The sequence below is a fragment of the Oncorhynchus nerka genome, linkage group LG13, assembly GCF_034236695.1.
Source record: "Oncorhynchus nerka isolate Pitt River linkage group LG13, Oner_Uvic_2.0, whole genome shotgun sequence".
NCBI classification, from domain to species: domain Eukaryota; kingdom Metazoa; phylum Chordata; class Actinopteri; order Salmoniformes; family Salmonidae; genus Oncorhynchus; species Oncorhynchus nerka.
Genome location: NC_088408.1, coordinates 64521868 through 64535563, shown reverse-complemented (window position 1 = coordinate 64535563; position 13696 = coordinate 64521868). Strand labels below are relative to the sequence as shown.

Here is a 13696-nt window from a genome sequence, read left to right as displayed (position 1 = left end):
CAGACGATGTTTACAATCAAGCCTTAGGGTATTTTTCTAATAAATCTTCAATAATATTCCAACCAGACAGTAGCGTATTCATTACAGAGGAAAAAGAAGGAACGGCGCGCCCGCGTGACCGCGCAGTAAACAACTGGTTGGCCACAGCCTAGTCCACTTGTTGAAACAGCTCTTATTCGACCCGCTTCCACAATAGAATCCTCAAACAACGTTCTAAAGACTGTTGACATCTGCTGGAAGCCATCTGGCCCCATAGACACAGCATATTTGATAGGCAATCACTTAAATGAAACTACAACTACAAACCTCAGATTTCCCACTTCCTGGTTGGATTTGTCTCAGGTTTTCATTCAAACAGTTTTAGAAACTTCAGAGTGTTTCCTATCCAATACTACTAATAATATGCATCTGGGACAGAGCAGCAGGCAGTTTACTCTGGGCACCTTATTCATCCAAGCTACTCAATACTGACCCCCTTCCTTACTTTCCTTCCTTGAATAACTCCGCAGAACAACTCGATTTGATTGTTGATTGCTTAGCAGCTGTCAAGAATACACTCCCTACAATATAACACGCCCACAACTTAGCAGGACTGTTACACAAATAGGCCAGAAACTAATCTAAGTCCACAACGACAGTCACAACTACTGAGTAATCAGACAGTTCAAACAGCAGTGATTAACCTCTCCGGTACAAGGATAATACAGTGCCACTGACGCGGCCCGCTATCAAGGACTGTGGGCTCTCCTTCTCCGTGGCCAATGTGAGTAAGACATTTAAGCATGTTAACTTCTCTGGGATATGTGGGACGCTAGCGTGCAGGGCACCAAATTCAAAACAACAGAAATCCCATAATTAAAATTCCTCAAACATGCAAGTATTATACACCATTGTAAAGATAAACTTCTTATTAATCCAACCACAGTGTCCAATTTGAAAAAGGCTTTACTGCGAAAGCACACCATGAGATTATGTTAGGTCAGCACCTAGTCACAGAAAACCATACAGCCATTTTCCAGCCAGGGAGAGGGCTCACAAGTCAGAAATAGCGATTAAGTTAATCACTAACCTTTGATGATCTTCATCAGATGGCACTCATTGGACTTCATGTTACACAATACATGTATGTTGTGTTCGATAAAGTCCATAGTTATATCCAAAAATCTCATTGGCGCATTATGTTCAGAAATGCATTGTCTCAAACAAATATCCGGTGAAAGTACAGAGAGCCACATCCAATTACAGAAATACTCATTATAAACATTGATAAACGCTACAAGTGTTAAACATAGAAATAAAGATATACTTCACCTTAATGCAACCGCTGTGTCAGATTTCAAAAGGCTTTACAGCAAAAGCACACTTTGCGATTATGTTAGCCACAGAAACCCATACTGCCATTTTCCAGCCAAGGAGAGTGTCACAAAAGTCAGAAATAGCATTCAAATTAATCACTTACCTTTGATGATCTTCATCTGGAGGCACTCCCAGGTCTCCATGTTAGACAATAAATGTTTGTTTTGTTTGATAATGTCCCTCTTTATGACCAAAAACCTCCTTTTTGTTTGCGCGTTTTGTCCACTAATCCGAATGCTCAAGGCGCATGCACTAAGTCCAGACAAAAGGTTTTTTAAAGTACAATAAAAGTTAGTAGAAACATGCCAATCGATGTTTAAAATCAATCCTCCGGTTGTTTTTGTCATAAATAATATATAAACCGGACAAAAGCTTCGTCAATAGAAAAAGAGAAACACGAAAGGCATGTTCCCGATCAGGCGCATGGCTGATGTCTGGAAATTTCCACTGGCCACTGATTGAATGTGCTGTATCTCCCTCATTTGTCAGAGTAAAAGCCTGAAACAATGCCTAAAGACTGGCCACATGTAGAAGAAGCCACAGAGCTCGTGAACTGGGTCCTATGTCTTTGTATGGTGGATTGGCTTTCAATGGAAAAACAGCCTTTCAAAATAATAGTACTTCCTGGTTGGATTTTCCTCGGGTTTTCGCCTGCCATATCAGTTCTGTTATACTCACAGACATTATTTTAACAGTTCTGGAAACTTTAGAGTATTTCCATCAAAATCTTCTAATTACATGCATATCCTATCATCTGGGCCTGAGTAGCAGGCGGTTTAATTTGGGCACACTTTTCATCCAAAATTCCGAATGCTGCCCCCTACCCTAGTGAAGTTAACTAGGCTACTAGGTAAAAGGCAGAAAAAAATTTCAATTGCCCTAGCAAGACAATACTAACAGCTTCTAATTTAATAAAATAATATACTTGCTGCTCTTGTAAGAGTTGATCCCCTGCCAAACTGTAGATGACACACAGGTTGCCATAACATGTAGGACCTTTGCTCTCACTTGGCCGTCAGTTAAGATTCCAGTCATCTGCTTTGTCTCCACTGACATCTTGTGGCAGGATCTAAGCATCTCACCTGAGAACAATGGCATTTTAAACAGATACTTCTTCTCTCCTTCTTTCAAGCCTGGCATGCAGCAATTTTCTTCAAACAGCTAAATCGACTGAATAGTATTAGCGATAAACTGGCATCAGAGAGTTTGGATGAGACCAATACAGATGGATGAGATAATGGATAAGTCAGAGGTTTTCAGAGGTTTTCATCAACCACTCCCCTGTGTACCTCTCTCAGCCAATGAGCTTACTGTTGGGAAGGTGTATGCAGCCCTGATGATCTTTGACTACTACAAGCAGAACCGAGCCAAGAGGCTCAAGGAGCAGCAACAGCAGCAACAGCAACAGAATGCTGCCGGCTCCCAGGTATCACACACACACACTATTGCTGATGCCCAGGAGGCATACATTTCACCCATGGATGAAAATGTTTCAAACATCTCCTAACAAAACCAATATGACTCACATTTCCAGAATTTTGATTGACTATATTCTGGAGGCAGAGACCTGGATCAATATTGTGCATGTTCAGTATGTTGAGCATCTTGCCGTCTTTCATCCACAGGGTAAGGTGGGGGCTCTGTTTAAACCAATACTGCCCCTGACTTACAAGCAGGAGAAAGAGAAGGAGAAGGCCATCAACAACATGGAGCCTCCCTGTGAACTACTTCCTCAGCCCCAGCCTCAGGCCCTACCTAGACCCAGCTCCACCCTGCTCAACACCATGGAGCCTCCCTGTGAACTACTTCCTCAGCCTCAGGCCCTACCTAGACCCAGCTCCACCCTGCTCAACAACGGAGGCACACTGTGAGTTCACTAGCATGCGGGGAGTGTCTCAAACAATCCCAATGTTTTGGGGGTTTACATTTATGACAATTGTAACTGTGTTTTGCCTTTGACAAAGACTTGTGGCAAAGATAATACAAAACAATTTTAATTTACAATCAGTTAGTCATTGTATGACGACTAACGTCTACATTTATTTATGATTAACAATTCAGGCCAGGCCATGATGGCACCATGAAAGGATCATCCTCCTGGGTGTCAGAGAAGTCTAGAGAGATCCACAGACCCAGGAATAAGACACCTATCCAAAGGGGCCAGTCTGAAGATGTCCCAAACACAACCCTTCCCCAGGTACTGTAGCCATTCCAGACTGCCCTCTGCTGTATTACAGACACATGAACATCAGGGCCTTCGCACACATGAACATCATGGCCTTCGCACACATGAACATCATGGCCTTCGCACACATGAACATCATGGCCTTCGCACACATGAACATCATGGCCTTCGCACACATGAACATCATGGCCTTCCCACACATGAACATCATGGCCATCCCACACATGAACATCATGGCCATCCCACACATGAACATCATGGCCTTCGCACACATGAACATCATGGCCTTCGCACACATGAACATCATGGCCTTCGCACACATGAACATCATGGCCTTCGCACACATGAACATCATGGCCTTCGCACACATGAACATCATGGCCTTCGCACACATGAACATCATGGCCTTCGCACACATGAACATCATGGCCTTCGCACACATGAACATCATGGCTTGCGACCTGCATTTTCTCTCCTGATGTATCTGTTCCTAGTACTTAACTTGACTGGATATACTTATCTGTATGCAAGCACGTATCTCTCTCTCTGTGTGTGTGTGTGTGTGTGTGTGTGTGTGTGTGTGTGTGTGTGTGTGTGTGTGTGTGTGTGTGTGTGTGTGTGTGTGTGTGTGTGTGCGTGTGTGTCGTGCTTATGTGTGTGTGTTATGTCCTCCAGGAGTCAGTGGAGATGAGGAAGGTGGACACCAGTGACAGCACAGTGCCTGGTCCTGGGTCTGGACTGGAGAGCCAGGGGAGGGCTGTATCCATGCCCCGCCTCAACGCAGAGCTACAGGTAAAGACACCCTAAAACATACACATCATTTGTGAAGCATAGCAGATGCGGCATGCCATGACTAAACTATATTGGAGAAAGCATGGTTGCATTTTGTTACACATCAGTGGCTATACTGCGGGCAGATTACTATGGTCAGGTGGCTATCTTTATGAGGGGTTCAATTTCATCCAACATTACTGCAGTATAACTGCTGAAAAATAACAAAAATGAATCCTTCAATTCGTCCCAAGAAATATAATCAGCTCCTCATTTCCTGAGTGATATTTATGTTGATCGATTGTTGCATTTAAGTGCATTCCTTTCAGAGGCCAATTAGAATAGATGTGTGTTGATCCTACTTTTAGTGCACAGAAGAAGTCCTGAATAATTTCATTAGAGCCTGGAAGACCGCCAACTATTTGTCCTGTATCGTTTTTCCTCTGCTGCCAACAGAAGGAAATACAAAAATTATAGTGGCTCAAAATGGTTGTGGGTAGAAAATGAAAGGGGTGATCCCTCATGCATTCAGGGAGGAAGAGAGTAATCATGTTACTATAAGATAGAGAATGTAAAGAGGGGGATAAATTGGATGAGAGGAGAGGGAGATTGCTTCGTGACCTGCTGTCTACTTTTTCTCACTTTTTCTAACGAGGGCAGGAAATCCTTCAACAAAGACAATTAGAGTTGGCCTTTCTGAGATGGCTTGCTATCGTTAGAGTGAAATGGGGAGGCACGTAGTCTGAACTCTACCCTGAAACAGACTGATGGATTTCACTCTCTCTCCGGCTTGGTTTTCCATCGCTTAATTAAATGTTTTCCCTTTTTGGGGTAATGCCTCATTTCCCACTCCCTGGCGATGCCAGACAGGATCAGGGCGTAAAATCTCCCAGCCAGCCTGCCTCCACCTCCTCTTTGTGCAGTATTGACATGTGACACCCAGGGCCGACATGAACCCTCACCTGAATCCCAGTGAGAAGCTAAGCCCAAATCTCTTTAAACTGGAGTGCCGGATGATAAGAGGCAATAGATGTTGATTTAGTGGTTTCAGCACCTCTTAATATGGATGAAACCTTTTTGATTCCCTAGGGGCAGCTCTACCCCATAGACTTGCCCTCTGCTAGATCAGAAGCTTGATTCACGAGAACAAAAGCTAAAGAGCCAGATATGTTTTCTAGGATATCTTAGTATTCATGGTCTAGGAATCTAGGCTAGAGATGGGGGGCATTGAGTATCACAAGACATGAAGACCAGTTCTGTCTGATTGGAATGGGTAATTCTGTCTTATTACCAGGTGCTGAAACACAATGAGATATAACCGGTTGACCCTTTCTATAAAAAGGCGTGCTGAACGGCAAATGCCCTCAGTGGCCCTTCAATCATAATTATGTCATATTTACAAAGGGATCATTACTTTTTAATAAGCATGTAATAACACCACTGTTATTTTCCTGCTACTTCTCCATTATTCTTTGTCTTAACTGTTCAATGTCACCCTCTCCGTCTGCACCTCGTTTTCTCTCCTGTCTCTTTGGCTTGATGCCTTCCGATGATGCTGGTTCTCCGCTGTGTGACAGAGGAGCCAGTCACGCCACTCCCCGGGGACCCTCCTGGCCGTATGTATCCCTTTCTTCGGTCCCTCAGTATCTCCCCTGCACCACATCTTCTTTGTTTGTTGATCCCAATGTACTAGTATGTGTAAAACTAAATTCTATTTTGTATTAACTAGCCATGCAGGTGTGTAAAATGCTCGGTCCCGCAAGCATATGCTTCTGCCGTATGGTCCGTGTTTGACACTTGGTCGTACATTAAGAACGCAGTCTACATGTTTTCTGTTCTGTCGTATACAATATGGGAGATATACCGAGTGATTTTAGGATAAGAGTTAAGCTCGGTGTAAAACTTGAAATCAAAGGCCTAGCCAGGTGAAGTGCATCTCATAGAGGAGGCTTTTCCTTTCATCATTCTACGGGGACTGAACAACACTCATTAAAACACATCTGCCCACTTGGTAGCCGTGTCTATGGTTTTACCAACAGCAATCTACCTAGGTGACTATATCTGTTGAGGACATTGACCATGTGAGTCGTATGTTTTGCAGCGAGGCTCTGTAGGACAGATGTGTCTCCACTAGGTGGAAATGGTGTTTCACAATGCAGTCGGTGAGGTGCATTACGTCTCCTTTATCCCATACGCTCAGTTCTCATCTTCCGATCAGCATTCCAGTTTGATAATCACAATGATGATTACAATTTCCAGCTGGATTACGAGTTCACTTTGAAAACCGATCAGAGAAGAGATCAACATCTGTATAACAGGTCGCGCTTCACTCAGCTTAGCAGCGATGTAAGTTTCCATACACTAGTCAGTGATCCCTCTTCCTCATTGGTTCCACACAGCCTGTTCCTGACTGCAGCCCGATGAAGCGCTCTGCGTCCACCCATGCCCCACAGCGCCCCCAAGAGGCGAACCTGCGTGACTACACCCTGGAGACGCCCAGCATCCAGGAAAGGCCTCACCACCACCACCACCACCGCTGCCACCACCGTAGAGAGAGGGACAAGAAGCAGCGGTCACTCGACAGGACGCCAAGCACCGCTGGTTAGTGCACAAACACCACACACAGACACGAATACACAATGACACACACTACAAGTACACACACACACACACACATCAAAGATTGTGCTCAATCGTATTCTTGAAACACAGGGTAATATTATTTTTGCCAGCAATGCCAATCGTGTTTTAAATGTGCAATGCTAGGGATCACTTTATCGGTGAGGTTAAAGGGGTTCTTGTTGTGTATGTTATATGAGTGCCCACCACCAATACCCTGATCACGAAATGTGGGTGTTTGGACCATGAGAGTGAGAAGCAGACCATTAGCCCAGCCAGCTGGGGCTCGTCTATAGAGATCCGCTCTGGGCGCCATGGAGGCATCGTTCAGGCCTGGGTGTTAGAATGGAGCTCTGCAGCTGGCCTTTATCACAAAGATAAAAGGGACTGACAGACATGCACACCCAATGACCTGCTAATAATGGGCACCTCTTGTCTTAGCAGGGCAATGCTGGGGAGAGGAGAACTTTAGGGGAGAAAAGCCTTTGGTGTGGTAGTAGTCTGGCCTTTGTGAGTGTTTAAGAATCTGTGAGTGAGGTATAGACTGGGTGCAATCAGCGGTTGAATGGGGCTTAAGAGGTGAATTGGGGGGGGGGTTACAGTAGGTTGAGGCCCGGTTTGAACATAAGGCTAGGGTTAGGGTTAGCTTTATGCCAAGATTATAGTTAGGGTTATGTCCTTACCCTCAACCCTGGCCATAACCCTAACCCTGGTGTGTATTCCTAAGGTACACCAGGAGACCCGGCTGCAGAGCCCTCGTCTAGAGACAGGGTGCAGGACCGCGGCCGCTCCCATGAGAGGAAGAACCACTCGACGGCAGGGGAGAAGCAGCGCTACTACTCCTGCGATCGCTACGGCAGCAGGGAACACTGCCACACCACCAAGTCTGCCACCACCAGCTGTGCCACCTCCCCCAGCGAGGTGCAGGACCCCAGCATCAACAAGCAGGTGGGAGGGCATTGGTAGGGTAGGATATGGGCAGGGCAGGGCACAGTATGGGTACGGCAGGATATGTCAGGACAAAACATGGCAGGGTATACTGTAGGCTTGGTATGATATGAGCAGAGCATGGGAAGGAATCAGGTACGCAATGAGAATCTGAACAATACACACACTACACATTATCAGTAAGTATATGTCTGTCTGGTTTAGTACAGCACCGTGTATTTTGTGTGCAACTCTCTTGATGAGGATCTGTCTGCTTTCTCTTTCTGCCTCGGCTGAAACTCAACTTTCTCTTCTTTCTGCCTTTAGTACAACCACTCATGGCCTTTCAATTCTCTTTCCACTCTTTTTCCTCTTCTTCACCATTTTCTGTCCATTTTGTCTGTCTTCTTCTCCTTTCTTTTGCTGCCCTGTCCACCTTGGTTGTGTCGTCTGTCCTCTCCCACTGTCCTCTCTCTCCTCTCCATCCAATGTTGGTGTCTTTCCCTTCCTTCTGGTGACCATGACCTCATCGTTTTTATTGTTTTAAATTGCTTTGTCCAATTTTCATCTAGGGTAGTGGTTCGGTTAAATGCAGCCCAGTGATGATGACCTCAGGGGCTAGCACACCCAGCCGTGGACGCAGGCAGCTACCCCAGACCCCCTGACCCCCCGCCCCGGGGTGGCCTACAAGACTGCCAACTCCTCCCCTGTGCACTTTGTGTCTGCCCAGTGTAGCAGTGGCCTGCCCACCCTGAGTCCTGGCCGGCTGAGCCGCGGGCTGTCTGAGCACAACGCCCTGCTGCACAGTGGCTCCTCCCACATCCCCTCCCCTGTCACCCGCATCAGCTCTGAGCCCTTCCTGGGTTACAGTCACAGGGAAGCCCAGGGCCAGGGCAGTCTGTACTGCAGCCTCCGGGACGAGCTGCTGAGCCCCTATGCTGCCAGAGCACGCTCACCTCGGACCGCACTGCCTCAGATGGGGCCGGGGCCCCTCCACCTGCCTCCGCCACCCCAGCAGAGCCATGCGGTGCCCAACGGATACCACTTCACCTTTGGTGGTATTGGCAACGCCAGCCCGGAGTCTGGCTCTGGCGCCAGGGCACCCAGGTACTACCACGAGGCAGATGAGGATGAATGGTGCTAGCATGGCTTTGAACAGATGTTTTTATTGCATTTTCTTAGGAATCGTGATGAGTTTTATCATCTTTTTTTGAAGGATTTAGTTTACACTGTTGCTGTATGTAAAGCTAATGGGAGCCAAGGAAGGGTTGGGATTCATTTGAATGTGAACAAAGCAGCACCGTTTTTAGGAACTGGATGAAAATGAAATTGGATGTGGATTCGGTGAATTGTTGGTAATTGAGTTTGATCCCACTTCGTCTTATGCACTGAAGACAGTGGCATGTTTAATTGAGGGCACTTTTGCTTTGATTCTTTATCAAACTGAATTACTTTGAGAACATCCAACTTTAAAAAAAAAATGCTTTAACTAGTCTTGATAGTGACCCAAATAGTGACATAAGAAACTCTACTACAGTTACTCACAATAGAGATGGGCGAGCAGCAGGCCTCTTTGCTAACTCTGTGATGAGCAGGGGGACACCCATGTATTGTTTAGTATCTGTAACAACACGCGATAAGGAAGGAGTCCGAGAGATTTATTCAAACTTCCCTAAGAAAGGCACTTGAAAGTAAAACTGCACAACAGCTATTCTACTTTGCTTTGGGACTCTTACCATTCCACTATATAAAGGGATTTACAGTAGCCTAGCCCTTTATATGACATTCCCTTTCTGTCAGAAGATACAGCCTGATCGAATAGAGGGATCGATGTTGTCATTACAGACAGTGATTGTCGAATTGTTACTGTTTACCGTTGCAAATTTCACTACTACTACTTCAGAGAAATGAGGAGAGGAAATGAAATGTGATTGGTTTTATATACAACTATGGTATATGTTATCTTTTCATTGTGTGCATATTTTGTATCTTGTAAAAACAACTTTGTTTATGTAAATTGCTTCAAGTTTGCCATCATTTCAGGTTGAATGTTTCTTACAGACGGTCTGCTTCAGATGTTTAAAACAAAGTGCCTATCCTTTTAGACATGCTGTAGTAAAGATGCAAAGTCAAACCCGTTTCTGTAAAGCATCAACACTTAAGTAGTTATTTGGTAGTTCTGCAGGAGAGCAAGATGTACAGAAAGCCTTATCTGAGAAACAACAACTTTTCTTCAAGAAAAAGAAATGCTTTTTAATGTACACTATTAATTAACCTATGATTGCTGATCATTTTCACGTGTGATATTCCTTTTGCTAAATATATTTCATCAATTTGAGTGGGGATGACGAAGGTTGGGGCAAAATCGTCGTATGAACACTTAACAAACATGAAAACTGCATTAGTAGCATATAAATCCAGTTAGGAAGACAAAATCAGAGTAACACTGCATGTGTAAATCATAAACCTGGTCCACAACACTTATGAAGATGTAGTGGTGTATAGTCACTTTCCTGGTGAGGTTAGTCAACTGCGAAAGCATCGCAAGCTACCATCTGTTTCAATGCTATAACTGCAGAGTTAGTATAGAACATAAGGAATCTGATGAGAAACAAACAGGGTGCACTTTTTGGATGGATGTGCTTGAGAAGCAGAGATAGATGCAGATCCCTAATGAGTGTATACTCTGAGTCGAGCCCCTGGCACCAGCACACTGTACCCCCCTGTGTCTCCCCATTGGCTCAGACCCGTCTATGTTAAGGTTTTAGCCCGTCTGATATAGCATAAATATGGTTCACACTTTCTAGCGTTCTATCTACCCAGCCATGGTAACAGATAATGTTGATGGTTCACATCTGCTTCAGATAATATATATGGATATTAATACAATATAATTAAAAAAAAAACGTGTTTCCCTGGGATGGATGATCTAGTGCTTGGAAGAGTTTTGGTTCTTTTCTATTCTACATTGGTAGTGGAATGTGGCACGGTGTGCTGTTTAAGGAATGCTCTACTCCAGCAAAAGTGTTGCTCAATTACTGATAGTATTGGAGACACAGTAGGCGGGGCCAGGTGTTGCAATGTCTGCACACTCGTCAGGGTTCTGTACTGCATATTTCCCAGAAGCAGGGTTTTGATGACAGAGAAAGTAGGGCTATGCAACAAGAGGACACTACGGTCATATACTTCATCCATATTGTAGCTTTACATGCGGAGATCTCCAGATTCATACTACAGCATGATTGTGACCAAATCTTTATAAAAAAACAAAAAAACGTTTTCAAACATGTATAAAACATATATTTTAAAATGCGTACGGCACAACGAGTTGAAGCAGAAATGAAGAGGATATTTAGAAATACAGCAACTTTATATATTTGCATGCATACAATTTACCCACGTTGACGATGTCAAAAGGAAAAACTTGTCTTAAAAAGTAAGTAAACAATGTCATACTAATGGTCATCTGTTCCATGTTAGGTCACCTAATAGGGGGGAGGGGGGGGGGGGGGGGGTCAGTCCAGAGGAGGGTGTTCATAAACATTGAATAAACTGTAAAAATGGTAAAAATGATCCACATTCTTGTACAGGTACCTTCAATTATTTCCCCTTGACATGTTGCCGTAGTGGGTTAAAACTTAAACTTATACTATCAGTCTCTTCCTTCATCTCTACGGCCTCTGTACTATTTCAAAAGAAACATATCCACGCCAAAGTCTCTCACAGTTGGTTGCCAAACATTGAACTGTTCCTATTTCTCTCGCTGCATACCAACTGCAGTGTACATGTGGCTGTTTTCTGGAGAAAATCATGTTTGCATGTTCTGATAATGTATGTGCATGTAAAAACTGTAGTACTTTTTTTGATACCATGTATTAATTTCTTGTTCATTTTTATTGATCTTTGATATATATACATATACGGTATATATATATATATATATATATATATATATATATATATATAGATATATATATATATATAATCTGTGGGGTTTGTTGGAAAAAATTACTTTATATAAAAATAGTATTGAACAATGATGATAGTTCCAGCCATGCAACAGAGATGGAACATTCCTTATTTGGGTCTGAGTTTTTGTTGCCTGATTTATGTTTATTGGCCAGAATTTGAATTCTGCAGTTGTTTCTACATTTACATTTTGTATGAAGCCAAGTTCCTTGAATAAAAAATAAAAAATGAAACACACAGGCCTCAATATGTATAATAGCTGTAAAATGATTTGTTTATTGAATAAGAGAACAGTTGATGTCCAGTGAAAGTACAAGAGAGGTGTTTGACTTATTAGGATGGGTGAAGGTGTCTGCTGTGCAATAAGTTGTCAATGGCGCAATGTTATTGGTGGGCAGCCTACAGTAGGCAGAGACATTCCCCAAAATACACAAGGTGGAACATCCCGGTGATGCTCAAGTTGCGGGAAACAGTTGAAGCATCTACTGTCTTGAGACTGCCTAAAACAAGACAGCAATTTACAGACAATGGTACATTTTTAATCATGCGATTTAAAGTAATGAAAGTAATTTGACAACCTAACATAGATATTCGAATGAATTTTGTTTTGTTATTTTTGTTGTCATTGCTGTTGTGTATAAGACGGAACAAGAGCTATGTTATCTCCCATTAAAAATTATTGAATTTATCGTAGGCTATTTACTATCATGGAGCCGCTATTAAAGATATTCAAAAGGATACGGGCTCGTACATCGTTCGGAAAGGTAAGGTCGAGGTCATCAATGTATCACACACCTTTCTTCGTGGATTTCATTTCTCTATACTTTTCCATTTGTCGTGACTCGTGAGACTTCAAACTTTTTACGTGAATTGGGTCTCGGCAAATGGTCTCAGCAGGTGTCTGCTGAAAGAATTTCTCCTACCATTTTCAATGATAGAATTAAACATTCTGTGGACAGTTATAAAATGGCCCCTATTTTTTTGACATTGATTTTCACCATGCAGTAATACCATACCCAACCACTTGGAGCAGCTGTTGGTCAGTTTTATTCAACTTCATTTTCACCACAATCAAGGGAAAGGGGGATACCTAGTCAGTTGTACAACTGAATGCATTCAACTGAAATGTGTCTTCCAAATTTAACCCAACCCCTCTGACAACCGAACTGGAGGCCTGCCTTAATCAACATCCACGCCTTTGGTGCCCAGGGACCAGTGGCTTAACTGCCTTGCTCAGGGGCAGAACAACATATATTTTTACTTTGTCACCTCTGGGATTCAATCCAGCAACCTTTCAGTTACTGACCTAACACTCCTACCAAAGCATGTATGAATCGACATCCACATCTTCGGTGCCCGGGGAACAGTGGCTTAACTGCCATAACCCCAAAACTAATGACTCATTAGCCAGCCCTACTCTGTTGTTTATGATTTTGTTTTCATGGAGGACTGATTGGGCTCATTGATTCGAGTTGAAAAATAAATGCTGCGCTCATGGAATAGACCTACACTTTGATACCTTGATAATATGCAGCTGTTTGAAGGGAAAATCCACAGATGATATAATAACAAACCGTGGCCCCGCCTCTGTTTTGGTAAAAAGCTGAGGGATGGGCCTGGAGAAATATAACCACTCTCAGTGTCACACCCTGATCTGTTTCACCTCTCTTTGTGCTTGTCTCCACCCCCTCCAGGTGTCGCCCATCTTCCTCATTATCCCCAGTGTATTTATACCTGTGTTGCCTGTCTGTTGCCAGTTCGTTTCGTTTCGTCAAGCCTCTCGGCTGTTTTTTTTTTTTTTTACCCCCTTTTTCTCCCCAATTGTTTGTAGTTAATATATTGTCTCATTGCCACAACTCCCGTACAGGC

General features: G+C 43.6%; 1 protein-coding gene across 1 annotated transcript in view; it reads left to right on the top strand.

Moving 5' to 3' along the window:
* The window catches only part of LOC115140665 (voltage-dependent N-type calcium channel subunit alpha-1B-like), a 149550-nt gene extending 138211 nt beyond the window's left edge, over positions 1-11339 (top strand). The window contains 9 exon segments of the mRNA XM_065026553.1: positions 2655-2782; positions 2982-3223; positions 3418-3553; positions 4217-4333; positions 5890-5928; positions 6712-6913; positions 7659-7879; positions 8431-8518; positions 8521-11339. Of these exon segments, the coding sequence (XP_064882625.1) occupies positions 2655-2782; positions 2982-3223; positions 3418-3553; positions 4217-4333; positions 5890-5928; positions 6712-6913; positions 7659-7879; positions 8431-8518; positions 8521-9002 (1655 nt within the window). The 3' untranslated portion in view covers positions 9003-11339.
* Positions 11340-13696: the final 2357 nt, after the last annotated feature.